The sequence below is a fragment of the Aplysia californica genome, unplaced genomic scaffold (genome assembly GCF_000002075.1).
Source record: "Aplysia californica isolate F4 #8 unplaced genomic scaffold, AplCal3.0 scaffold00313, whole genome shotgun sequence".
NCBI lineage: Eukaryota > Metazoa > Mollusca > Gastropoda > Aplysiida > Aplysiidae > Aplysia > Aplysia californica.
Window position 1 is genome coordinate 830,848 of NW_004797583.1, and position 10,439 is coordinate 841,286.

A 10,439-nucleotide genomic window follows, 5' to 3' on the forward strand; every position below is an offset into this window, starting at 1 on the left:
CAGACGAAGTCGTTTTTACTCGATTGCGTATCGGACACACCTCCCTGACACATACTAACCTACTGCGACGGGAGATGGGAAACCGTTCTGTGTCGGATGTGACACATATTTCACCATTAGACACATCTTAACAGAATGTCAGTACTTTGGAGAGACCCGAAGGAAGTATTTTGAATGTGCGAAACTGAAAGATCTGATTTTCATCGTTGATCCCAACAGAATTTTTTAAAACCCTATCCGTACGCCCTGTGGTCATTTTGTACCCCCAGGCTTGTATTCTTCACATTTTAGAATACTTCTTGAGCGAAGATCTCTTTGAAACTTTCAGTATTTCTCAAAACAATACGTTTGGCAGACTGCTATGAAAAGCGTACGGATCGGATTAACGAGTAAATTTCCTCTTTGGAAAGTGGTGGCATAAAGTTCCACACGCCGTATGGATACGATAGTAAAGCACGGCGTACTGATAGGGTAACAATAAGGTTTTACGACGCTCGCAACAGCATAAGATCATGTGAATGCCAAGGGGTGGACGTCAATAGAGAAGTCCAAGCGGGGAATCAGGCTTACCTGTCTAGCTTCAACAGCACAAAGTCTGCTTCGGCTATCAAGGCACCCTGGAAAAAGCAGTTCTCAAGAGAGTGACAAACACACAAAAGAAGTAAGGGGGAAATGACTATAGTAAGGATGAGGAAATAAAAAGCAGCAGTTCCCCCTATGCCTATGTTGTTCCCGCACAATATGAGCATGACGCTGATAAATCAGCCCATTTACAATTCTACTGTGTGTGCATAAGAATATCCCCCTTTAGGAAAGGCCTAAAGACAACTTAGTAGCACTGTCCTGGTGGGGGTGCAACAGAATTCTCGACTTGCCTTTACAATACAAATGTAATATTATAGATCTAGATCTACTGCTTTTTTTTATTTTATGTCAATGGTTGTTGTTTTTTTAAGATTTATATTTTTACCACGAATTTTAAACATTTTAATCTGACCGTTGACCACATTTTAATCTGATCATTGACCTTATTGATGCAATGCTTAGAAGTAACTGTCGAGAATATAGCAAGTAGCAAGCATGACATGTTTCGCGCGCTCGTGTAATTTTTAAATAACTCTGAACAGTGAACAGCGAGGGCCGATACACAATGTTCATTGTTCTCGGACGTCCGCGCCCTATCAACTTCAACACATGTGTGCGCACATTTTTTCAGACGGAAATATCTTCCGTGCTCAAGAGAAAGTAATCCGGAAATCAACCCTGTTTACTTTGGAATGTCTTTAAAACTAATTTTTTTAAAATTAAACTTGATTAGTATCAAATGCAGCAATACTCTTAGTTGCTACCTTTAATAAAAATTAAATTCTTTATAAATTTACAGATCTGGTCCATAAAACTTTTCTTTCATTATATTTACAGTGTTAACCACAAACATTTAGAGCAAATTATTGCATTCTTTTTTTTAAATTGGAGATATAAAAAGCTTGGTCTAATTTAATGATAATGTCCCTTTGAAAAGATTGTTCCCCTTTATTCCCTTGTTAGCGTTCGGCTGACTGGGTTTACAGTTTACATAATACTAAGAGAAGATTTGCTGCCAGTATTGCAACAAAATAATGTAGATCTAGCAATACAGCAGTTATCCTCACCAAACTGTTGGTGGTTTTCTCTTTTATATCAGGATTGGACTGAAACTGGCAGGGTCTTAGACGTGGGGAGAAAAAACCCAAACATTTAATTTACCTTTTCAAGGGTCGACGTCTATGCAAGGAGCTTACTTTTAACCTCCTTGCTTCTTGGCTAAAATGTTATCTCCTCCATGTTTCCCGTGGCCTACCCCTGCCTCGAGCTCCTTGTGGGAGTATAAGTTAACCTGTACACTATAATATAGGCTACTGCTCTGTTGATATGAAACAATCTGAGTAGGGTCTTACGACGAATTTAATCTTTTCCTCTCCTGCTTCTAGTTTCTTTCTCTCTGCATGCTAGTCACGACCGCTTGTCATATAATGTAGGTGGGTTTTTTAAAAGAGACCCCCAAAAAGACAGACAACAGAACCAGCAAAAGAGAAATGGACACCCTTACCCTTCTCCTCTCCTCCCCACCCCACTCCCTCCCCACCCAGGACGCTTTTATTCTACATTTTTAGATTCAAACTCGTTGCATAACTGATTTTACTTTCTTTGTACTATAGGCTATTATTGGAGGAGGGGGTGGGGTGTTTTTTGAAGGGGATTTTTTTTTGTTTTGGGGGGGGGGGGTTGGGGGTGGGGGAGGGAATTATGCTTTTTTGTCTTTTTGTTGTTTTTCTTTCACATTAAGTTTAAGTCTAACAATCTTGTCTGTGTACATGTATGAGTTTAACACCCTAAAAGACACGCATAACGATAAGCAGGCCTATAAAGAACAGGGTTTTCAATACAAAGTGTTATTTAATAGATTTATATATTGTTGCATGGCCCGGAAACATGAAAAGTTAACAAATAAAGCAGATCATTAACGTTAATGGTTGCCTGAGGAAGATCATGAAAATCTCTTCGCCGGATGCCATCAGAAATGTAGAATTATGGAGGCGAGCCAAACAACAAGCAATTGACTGCTAGATCGAAAAAAGAAAATGGTCGTGGACTGGACATACACTTTGGAAGCCAGCTTACAACGTGGTAAGACCAAGCCTTAGCTGGAAAACCCTGGGCTAAAGAAAGAGGGGCTCTCGTGGTCGAGTGATTGCCGTGTGCGCCTCTCATTCAATAGGTCCCGGGTTCGATTCCGGATATCGGCGGACATTTTCTTACCTAAAATTTTCTCCTTTCACCTTCTTTCCGTGGGTGGTTGGCGGGAGCTCTTGTGTGGTTTGCTTCTTCTTTCCTATCAAACTCAAACATATGTCGTCCTTATCTCCCCTTCTTCTTTTTTATGTTTGTTACTCTCTTGTAACACCTCTAATCTTCTGGCGCTCATATGACCTTATGCAGTTGTGACTGCCGTAAAACTCTTACTAAACACCTTCTTTCCTGTTCTCTGACAGTGTTCTGTTGTCTGCTTTCGTCTCCTCTTTGTGTCCCCACTCCCTCACCCCCTTTGCCCCTCCTCTAGGCTTCTGGCTCTTTCTGCAGCCTTTCTACTGCTACTCCCTGGCTCCTTTATTTTCTTATCGCTGTCTTTCAGCCACACCACTGGTCTAAATGGTAGGCATATACATGTATAGGAAAGATATAACCCCTAGCCTTTTCGGATAAGGGCGATAAATCTCGGAGGTCCCTTGTGTAAGTTGCGCCCGTTAAAGATCCCTTAGTGGTCCAAAACCGATAAGAGTAGATCTAGGCTTCGGCTGCCATCCGGGCAAAATCCAAAATTTTCGACCAAACTGAAAATGTTTTGTTTTACTTTAAAGTAGAGGTTTTACGGCGCTCGCACTGCACAAAATTAAGGTCACATGAACGCCAATGAAAATATTTAGTGCGTCCCGCGCGCTCATATGAACTTGTTGCATTTGCAAGCACAGTAAAACACACACTAAACATGGAGAAAGAGACAAAGCTGAGACCCACCTGGGAGCGACATCTGGAGGCAGATTAAAATGCATATTAACCCTATCCGTACGCCCTGGGGTCATTTTGTAACCCCGGCGTTATAATCTTCACATTTTAGAATACTTCTAGTTCTAGTACCAAGTACCAAGATTTCTTTGAAGCTTTCAGTATTTCCCAAAAATCATTATGCTATGCAAAGCGTACGGATCGGATTAACGAGTAAATTTCCTCTTTGGAAAGTTGTGGCACAGAGGTTCCCACGTCGTATGGATACGATAGTAAATCACGACGTACGGATAGGGTTATGGGACACAGCTGGTTTATTGGAGGCGGAGAAAATCGCCTAAAACAGAACGAGGTCAAGAGCCCTCCTTCTTGGTAGCCAATGCCCAATACCAATGTGAAAGAGGCAGGGATGATGATGGCGAGACACAACACATACGTCATGGGCTTCACGCAGTGGTGTTTCGTAAAGACAGACACTGTGTCTTTGACCAGGTTAAGTTTAACGAAATTAACGCCTCCCCATAAATAAATTCATTTGAAAGGCGGGCTCCACATACTGAAGTTTCTGGAATCTATACATGATCTACTATTAACCAGTTTAACCAAACTCGCGGGAGAGACATGAGCAACGTACGTGTAGAGCTGGGCCGATGACATAAGGAGATACATAATATATTGTATCATGTAGAGGTACGTCCACCTTACGCCATAGAGGAACCCCCCCCCCCCAACCCCTCTCTCTCTTTCACAGACACACGCACACACACACACACACACACAGACACACACACACACACACACACACACACACACACACACACACACACACACCCAAGAGGTGAGCAGAGTAAGTCTGATTCCCTGTAAGGACTCTGTTGACATCCGCCCTTTGGCGCTCATATGACCTTATGCAGTTGCGAGCGCCGTAAAACCTCTACTAAAACTAAACACACACACACACACACACACACACACACACACACACACACACACACACACACACACACACACACACACACATGACACATCCCTTGAACAGCCACATGACCTTGCACGGTGGAATGAGGAATGTCACTCCCACATCGGCCTCACTAGCCACAAGCGATCCTTCTCCGAAAACAGCACCGTGAACAATAATATAATAATAAGATAAATATACAGTGCTATTCTCTTCGCTGTTGTTTTGTGTAGGTGCGTGTTATACTCGGTTAAGTATTGTCCAAAATTGGCTCACTTCAAAGTTATTGATCACTATATTTATATATTCATTTTGAAGGTAGACGATTGGGTTAAAAAAAATTATATGTGGCTTTTATGGAAGTTTAAAATTAGAAAATGTATTAAAGTACCGCATGTGCAGTTGCTTATTCTTAAATAAGGGGAATATACCGGTATAATATTATACCGGCTTTGTTTAAATCTCTCTTGAGTAAATATCTTTAATAATTGTCGGTTCAAACCAAGGAGTTTCTAAGCTCCTTGGTTCTACCGTAAAAATTAAAAACTTTAGGCCTAACAGACAAGTGATGAAAGAGGTGGAAGCGAAAAGAAAGGGACCATCGATCCGCTCCAGCAGCAGTGGCATGAGCACTACGCTAGGCTATACGCAGTAAAAATTATGAGTCAGTTAATATGATGAACACATCTTAATCGTAGTCTATATATATATATATATATATGATTATATATTAGGCCTAGCCTTTGTAACAAAGCCCGAGGGAAACTATGAATTGATGTTTGTAATCATGATTATGTATTAAAATCACAAATTAGACAACTTATTGCTGTATTGAGAAACAAAAAAATGGATCAATCATTACTGATCAATTCATGTACAATGTACTTAATTTTGTGTGTGCATCGAACACAATATTGGCAATAAAAAAAAATAGATTGGTAAAATCAGCACAAATCAGAGGTGAAACAAATGCTTCCGGTGCACTATAAGGTTTCCAGATTTTGTCTCTTGCCTATTTACGAAACATTTTTGGAACTGGGTTAGAAATACTTTTGACCGAAAAAATAAACAATATCATATACTGTCTATTTGATTTTGAGAAAAAAAGGACATTATATCTGTAATATCTTTTTTCAAATCACATTGGAACAGCAAAGTAATTTTAAACTTTCATTTTACGAGGCCCTTGAAAAATCTGGAAGCACGACTTCCGGTTCAATTTGGGATAACAAGCGAGGGTACCCCCGCCAAACGCGCTGTACCTCAAAATAACCGCATAACAAAGCAACAGTAGTATTTATATTCTATCTGTGTTTGGACAGGTCAATTAAAAGATGTCTGATTCCGACCAGGAAAGCCCACCTGAAACAATGGAACAAGATGATGTGGACGTAAGTTTGTTGTTTGATGTGTGTCAGCAGATATGTCTACTAATTTATGAGTACAAAGTAACTACGAGTTTCAATGCCGGGGAGAGAGACTGGCCTGACCCATGCCAGTGACCCCATCTTCTTCAACTTGGACTTGGAGTTCCAATTTGTTGTAGCCTAGGTCTATCTCTGAACTCGCTAAAGATTAAAATTATAGAAATACTATACTATACTAGCCTATACATTTCTTCTTTCTTTTTGGACAAAAAATCCTTTCTGAAGATTGAATTAAAAATTGTTCATTGTTCATCATATTGTTTCAGGAAGCAACGCCAACATGATGCCTGTAGCCCTGTAGTCCTGTAGGCTACTGCTGCGGACATGTCCATTGATGCTCCGTTTCTCTCTCCAAAATGTCGCCGAGGATGTTTCCACTGATTGTACCTGTCCATATCTGGTTGAACGTTCTTCTGTTCTTTCCTGCAAGGGTGCCAGATTTTCCGCTTCCTTTTTGTATTCCCAAAACGAAGTGACTATTCCCAGTGACTGACACTGGGGATAGCCTGTAAAGAAACTGTCTATTCCCAGTGACAACGGAACTCTTTTGCATAAAAAAATCAGAAGCTTTGCACTGTAGCCTAGAAAGACTCTCTTTTCACTTCAGTTCTGTACTTTTGTTCTCTTCTCTTAGGCTTAGGGGGTTTAGATTAGACTTGACCTTGCCGTAGAATAGAGATCTAGATCTCTAGATCTAGAATCTAGATTTATCTAGTTTTAGAAAGAAGAATCGGGAAGGATTTCTATCTGTCCTGTACCGTGGTCTCCAAAATCCGTATGTAGATCTAGATCTAGAGATCTACACGTACATTTAAATTACAACTGAATAACAATCAAACATAGAATGATCTTTCCTTTTTCTTTAAAAAAACGGAGTGTCTACGTACACGGTAACCGGGCACGTAGCCTCAGGGTCTACGTACACGGTATACGGGCACGTAGCCTCAAGGTCTACGTTCACGGTAACCGGGCACTTACGCTAGCCTCAGTGTCTACGAACACGGTAACCGGGCACGTAGCCTCAGTGTCTACGTACACAGTAACCGGCAACTGGGCGTGTAGTCTCAATGTCACACACACGGTAACAGGGTGCGTAGCCTCAATATCTACACACGGTAACCGGCAACTGGGCGTGTAGTCTCAATGTCACGCACCCGGTTACGCCTCAATATCTACACACGGTAACCGGCAACTGGGCGTGTAGTCTCAATGTCACACACACGGTAACCGGGCGCGTAGCCTCAATATCTACGTACACGGTAACCGGCAACCGGGCTCCTCTCATTATCTACGAACGCGGTAACCGGGTATTTTGTTTCGTGGGGGGGGGGGGGGGGCTTGAGCTAGTTGCACGGTAACTGCTTCGCTCCTTTCACAACCTTGACCTTTTTCTTTTTTCACTCCGCTTTTTGTGTGTTGTGAGCGGAATGTAATCCCAAAAATGATCCCAATCTACTCCCTGTCATCTTTCCTAAGGGAGAGCAAAATGCAGTGACACTGAAAATCTTACTTAGCAGAGAGCTGTAGTAGTAATCAACATTCTAAACATTAAACATATTTGCTTCCAGTTTCAGGGGGTTTTTTTTGGTCCTCTGGTATTGCGTCCAGCCCTCCCCCTATCCCCGAGTGCGTCTCTAAAAAAAAATCAATAATCTCCCCCCATTCCTGAGTCCTGTACTTCGGAGCGCTCAGAACACGCGCAGGTTCATTGACCGGTCACAATGGCGAGCCCGACAACACGCTTGTATTTACTTTCTTTTCTTGACAGTGACAAATATTGATTTGCGCGCCGTCATTCCAGCTTGAGGCCTCGCTCAGACGACAGGACCGCCGGCTTCTCTCCCAAATGAGAACTGGTGGAAAATTGCCCAAGCTGAGATCATATCTCCACAAAATTGCGCCAGCAGACAACCCAGATCCGTCCTGTCGAGCCTGCAAGGAGGAGGACGAAACTATGGACCATGTGTTCCTGAGGTGTCCCGCCAGCTATCGTGCTAGAACCCGTCTGCTGGGACATTTCAGTAACCCCAGTGCTTCCACTCTTCCGTATTTTTACGGAAATCCGTACTTTCTGCCAGTTCCGTACTTGTCCCTCCATCATTATCTACTCCCTCCGTAAAAAAACTGCGACAGTGCAGGACTGCCGAAATTCCGTACTCGCCTTCGTATCGTCTTGTATAAGGTACGGATATTACGGTAATTCTCTTGGCAACAATCTAACGTTATAGAAACCTGCCAAATTGTGCATTTCCTGCAATCGGACATTATACCGCTATGTCCCAGTCCCATGCATTCATTGCGTGTTGGTCGGCAGTACATTTTTTACCTGCAGATGGATCAAAATCTGGCGAACCTTTTGTGCCAATTTCCTCCTTTCTGTCATTCACTCATTCCTTCCGTCTATCTTCGGATTGTTGTCGCGTCTGGAACATCTGCGCGTTGATCAAGACTGATTTTGATCTTAGACAGAAAATTACTGTCGGAAAGAAACTTTTTTCGCAAATTTTATCTAGATCTAGAGAAATTATCAATGCGAAGATTCTACGGCACGTGAACGCAATATAAGGGCCGCGATGAAAGAATATGCTGATACGGTCGTGCCCACTACGGATGAGATCGGCCGATTGCGCTGATCGCCCGACTCGGTCGAACAACCGTGTTTGCTTTGAAACTGAAAACAAACACATTTGTTTTTGAGGCGATCGAGTCGGGCGATCGGCCGATCCCGTCCATAGTGAGCACCACGTATAAAATCAAGAACAATTCGAAGTGGTGTTCCGAGGTTGTGACAGACGACATTCAGACATGAAAATTTAGAAAAAATGTGGGTAAATGCTGCGCAACCGTATTTTGAAGGTACATCTATTCATTATTCCCAGGTTTGCCTGCTGTCAATGGTGCGACTACAAATTAATTGAATTATTGTAGCAATGAAAGGGGAACCTGCTTTTAAACATTTCCAACATTGAAAAGATATGCTGGCGATGAAGTCAAACAAGACAAAATGTTGGTGAATAATGAATATTATGGGCTGTAGGCAATATCTTCAAACAGGCTCCCAAATGCCAGTGTGTGCGGCCCCCAGACCTCCTGCAGAATTTTCCTTACTTTTCAGCTTCAGCTGGTGGAAGCACTGAACCCACTTTCAGCACTTTTTGAGGACCCCCGGGCGAGTGTTGAGTTCCTGCGTGCTGTCGGCATCGCTGACCGTTTATGAAGCCACAGCGCCAGAAGAGAGAGAGAGAGAGAGAAATATTGATTTATTTTCATGACGACACCACGTTTATAATGCCGAACCTTCATGTTACAATAATTGTTGCGTTATCAGACAATTACTGACAAATTTCTAGGTGGTAACGAAAGCGAAAGTAAAGGCTTACTGGACGCTCTGTTATGAAATTTAGTGGGTATCACTATCATGCTGGACTATAGAGCGGTTGACCCTAGTGCGTTCTCTTCGAAAAAGCGCAAACTTTGCGAACAGAGTTACCCTACTTGTGTGAAAACAATAAAAGTGACACTCTTTTTGGCTGAGTGAACTATCTCTTGGACCCTCCGGTTACCGTGTACGTAGATACTGAGACTGTGTGCCCGGTTACTGTATATGTAGACCCTGAGACTACCTGCCCAGTTACCGTGTACGTAGACACTCAGTAAAAAAAAATCTTCCACTCACACCAGAATCTACTTTACTTTAGTTTAGTTAGATCTAGATCTACTCTACATTAGATATAATCTAGTATTTAGTAACCCATCACCACCATGCCCATGTAGATCAGTGTGAGTACAATAGGCTAGATCTAATGGGCCTGTCTGTTTTCAGTGTCACTAGGAATGGGAATAGCTTCTGGGCCTATTCCCAGTGACACAGGGAACAATTCTGCCCTAGGCCCTATTGCAAGTGGTTTTTGGGCCTATCCCCAGTGTCACTGGGAATAGTTTCTGGGCCTATATTCCCAGTGTCACTGGGAGTAGTGCTTTCATTTCCAAAAGCAACATCCTCTCCACGGCTGTACTGGCCTCTGCCTCCCTATCTTCCTCCTCAATCAGCTGGCGAGAGAGACATTTCAAGATCTTGACCCTATCTGGTTGAATCGTGTTGTCAGCTGAGGTGGCCTCATCAGCCAGTCTGTCTGCTTTTTCATTTCCCCTAACACCTGCATGGCCAGGACAAAATCTATGTGGGCGATCCTATAGGCGTTGTTTCGATAGCTTGAATCCATTCTGTTCTCAGGAAACCTTTTTCGATCCTTCTGATGGTACACATGGAATTAATGATAAGAACAGTTCTGAACAGCATGGGTTGTGTGGGGACGATCTTGGGTCATCCAATCAAGTGCTTTCGTGATGGCTTCAATTTCCATTCGCATAGGCCTACTTGATGTAGCCCTGCTGCAGGCTCCAGGTGCACTGTGTATGATTTTATTCTTGTTGGCGAATGCTACAAATCCCCATCCACTTCGCTGGATATCTCTTTTCACTGGACCATCTGTATAAATTACTGAAATTGA

At 42.6% G+C, this 10,439-nt stretch overlaps 1 protein-coding gene across 1 annotated transcript in view; it reads left to right on the forward strand.

Annotated features, from left to right (window-relative positions):
- Positions 1 to 5,725: 5,725 nt before the first annotated feature.
- The window catches only part of LOC101860180 (SWI/SNF-related matrix-associated actin-dependent regulator of chromatin subfamily A member 5), a 25,877-nt gene continuing 21,163 nt past the window's right edge, over positions 5,726 to 10,439 (forward strand). Inside the window, exon 1 of the mRNA XM_005102100.3 lies at positions 5,726 to 5,892. Within this exon, the coding sequence (XP_005102157.1) occupies positions 5,836 to 5,892 (57 nt within the window). The 5' untranslated portion in view covers positions 5,726 to 5,835. The remainder of the gene's footprint in view (positions 5,893 to 10,439) is intronic.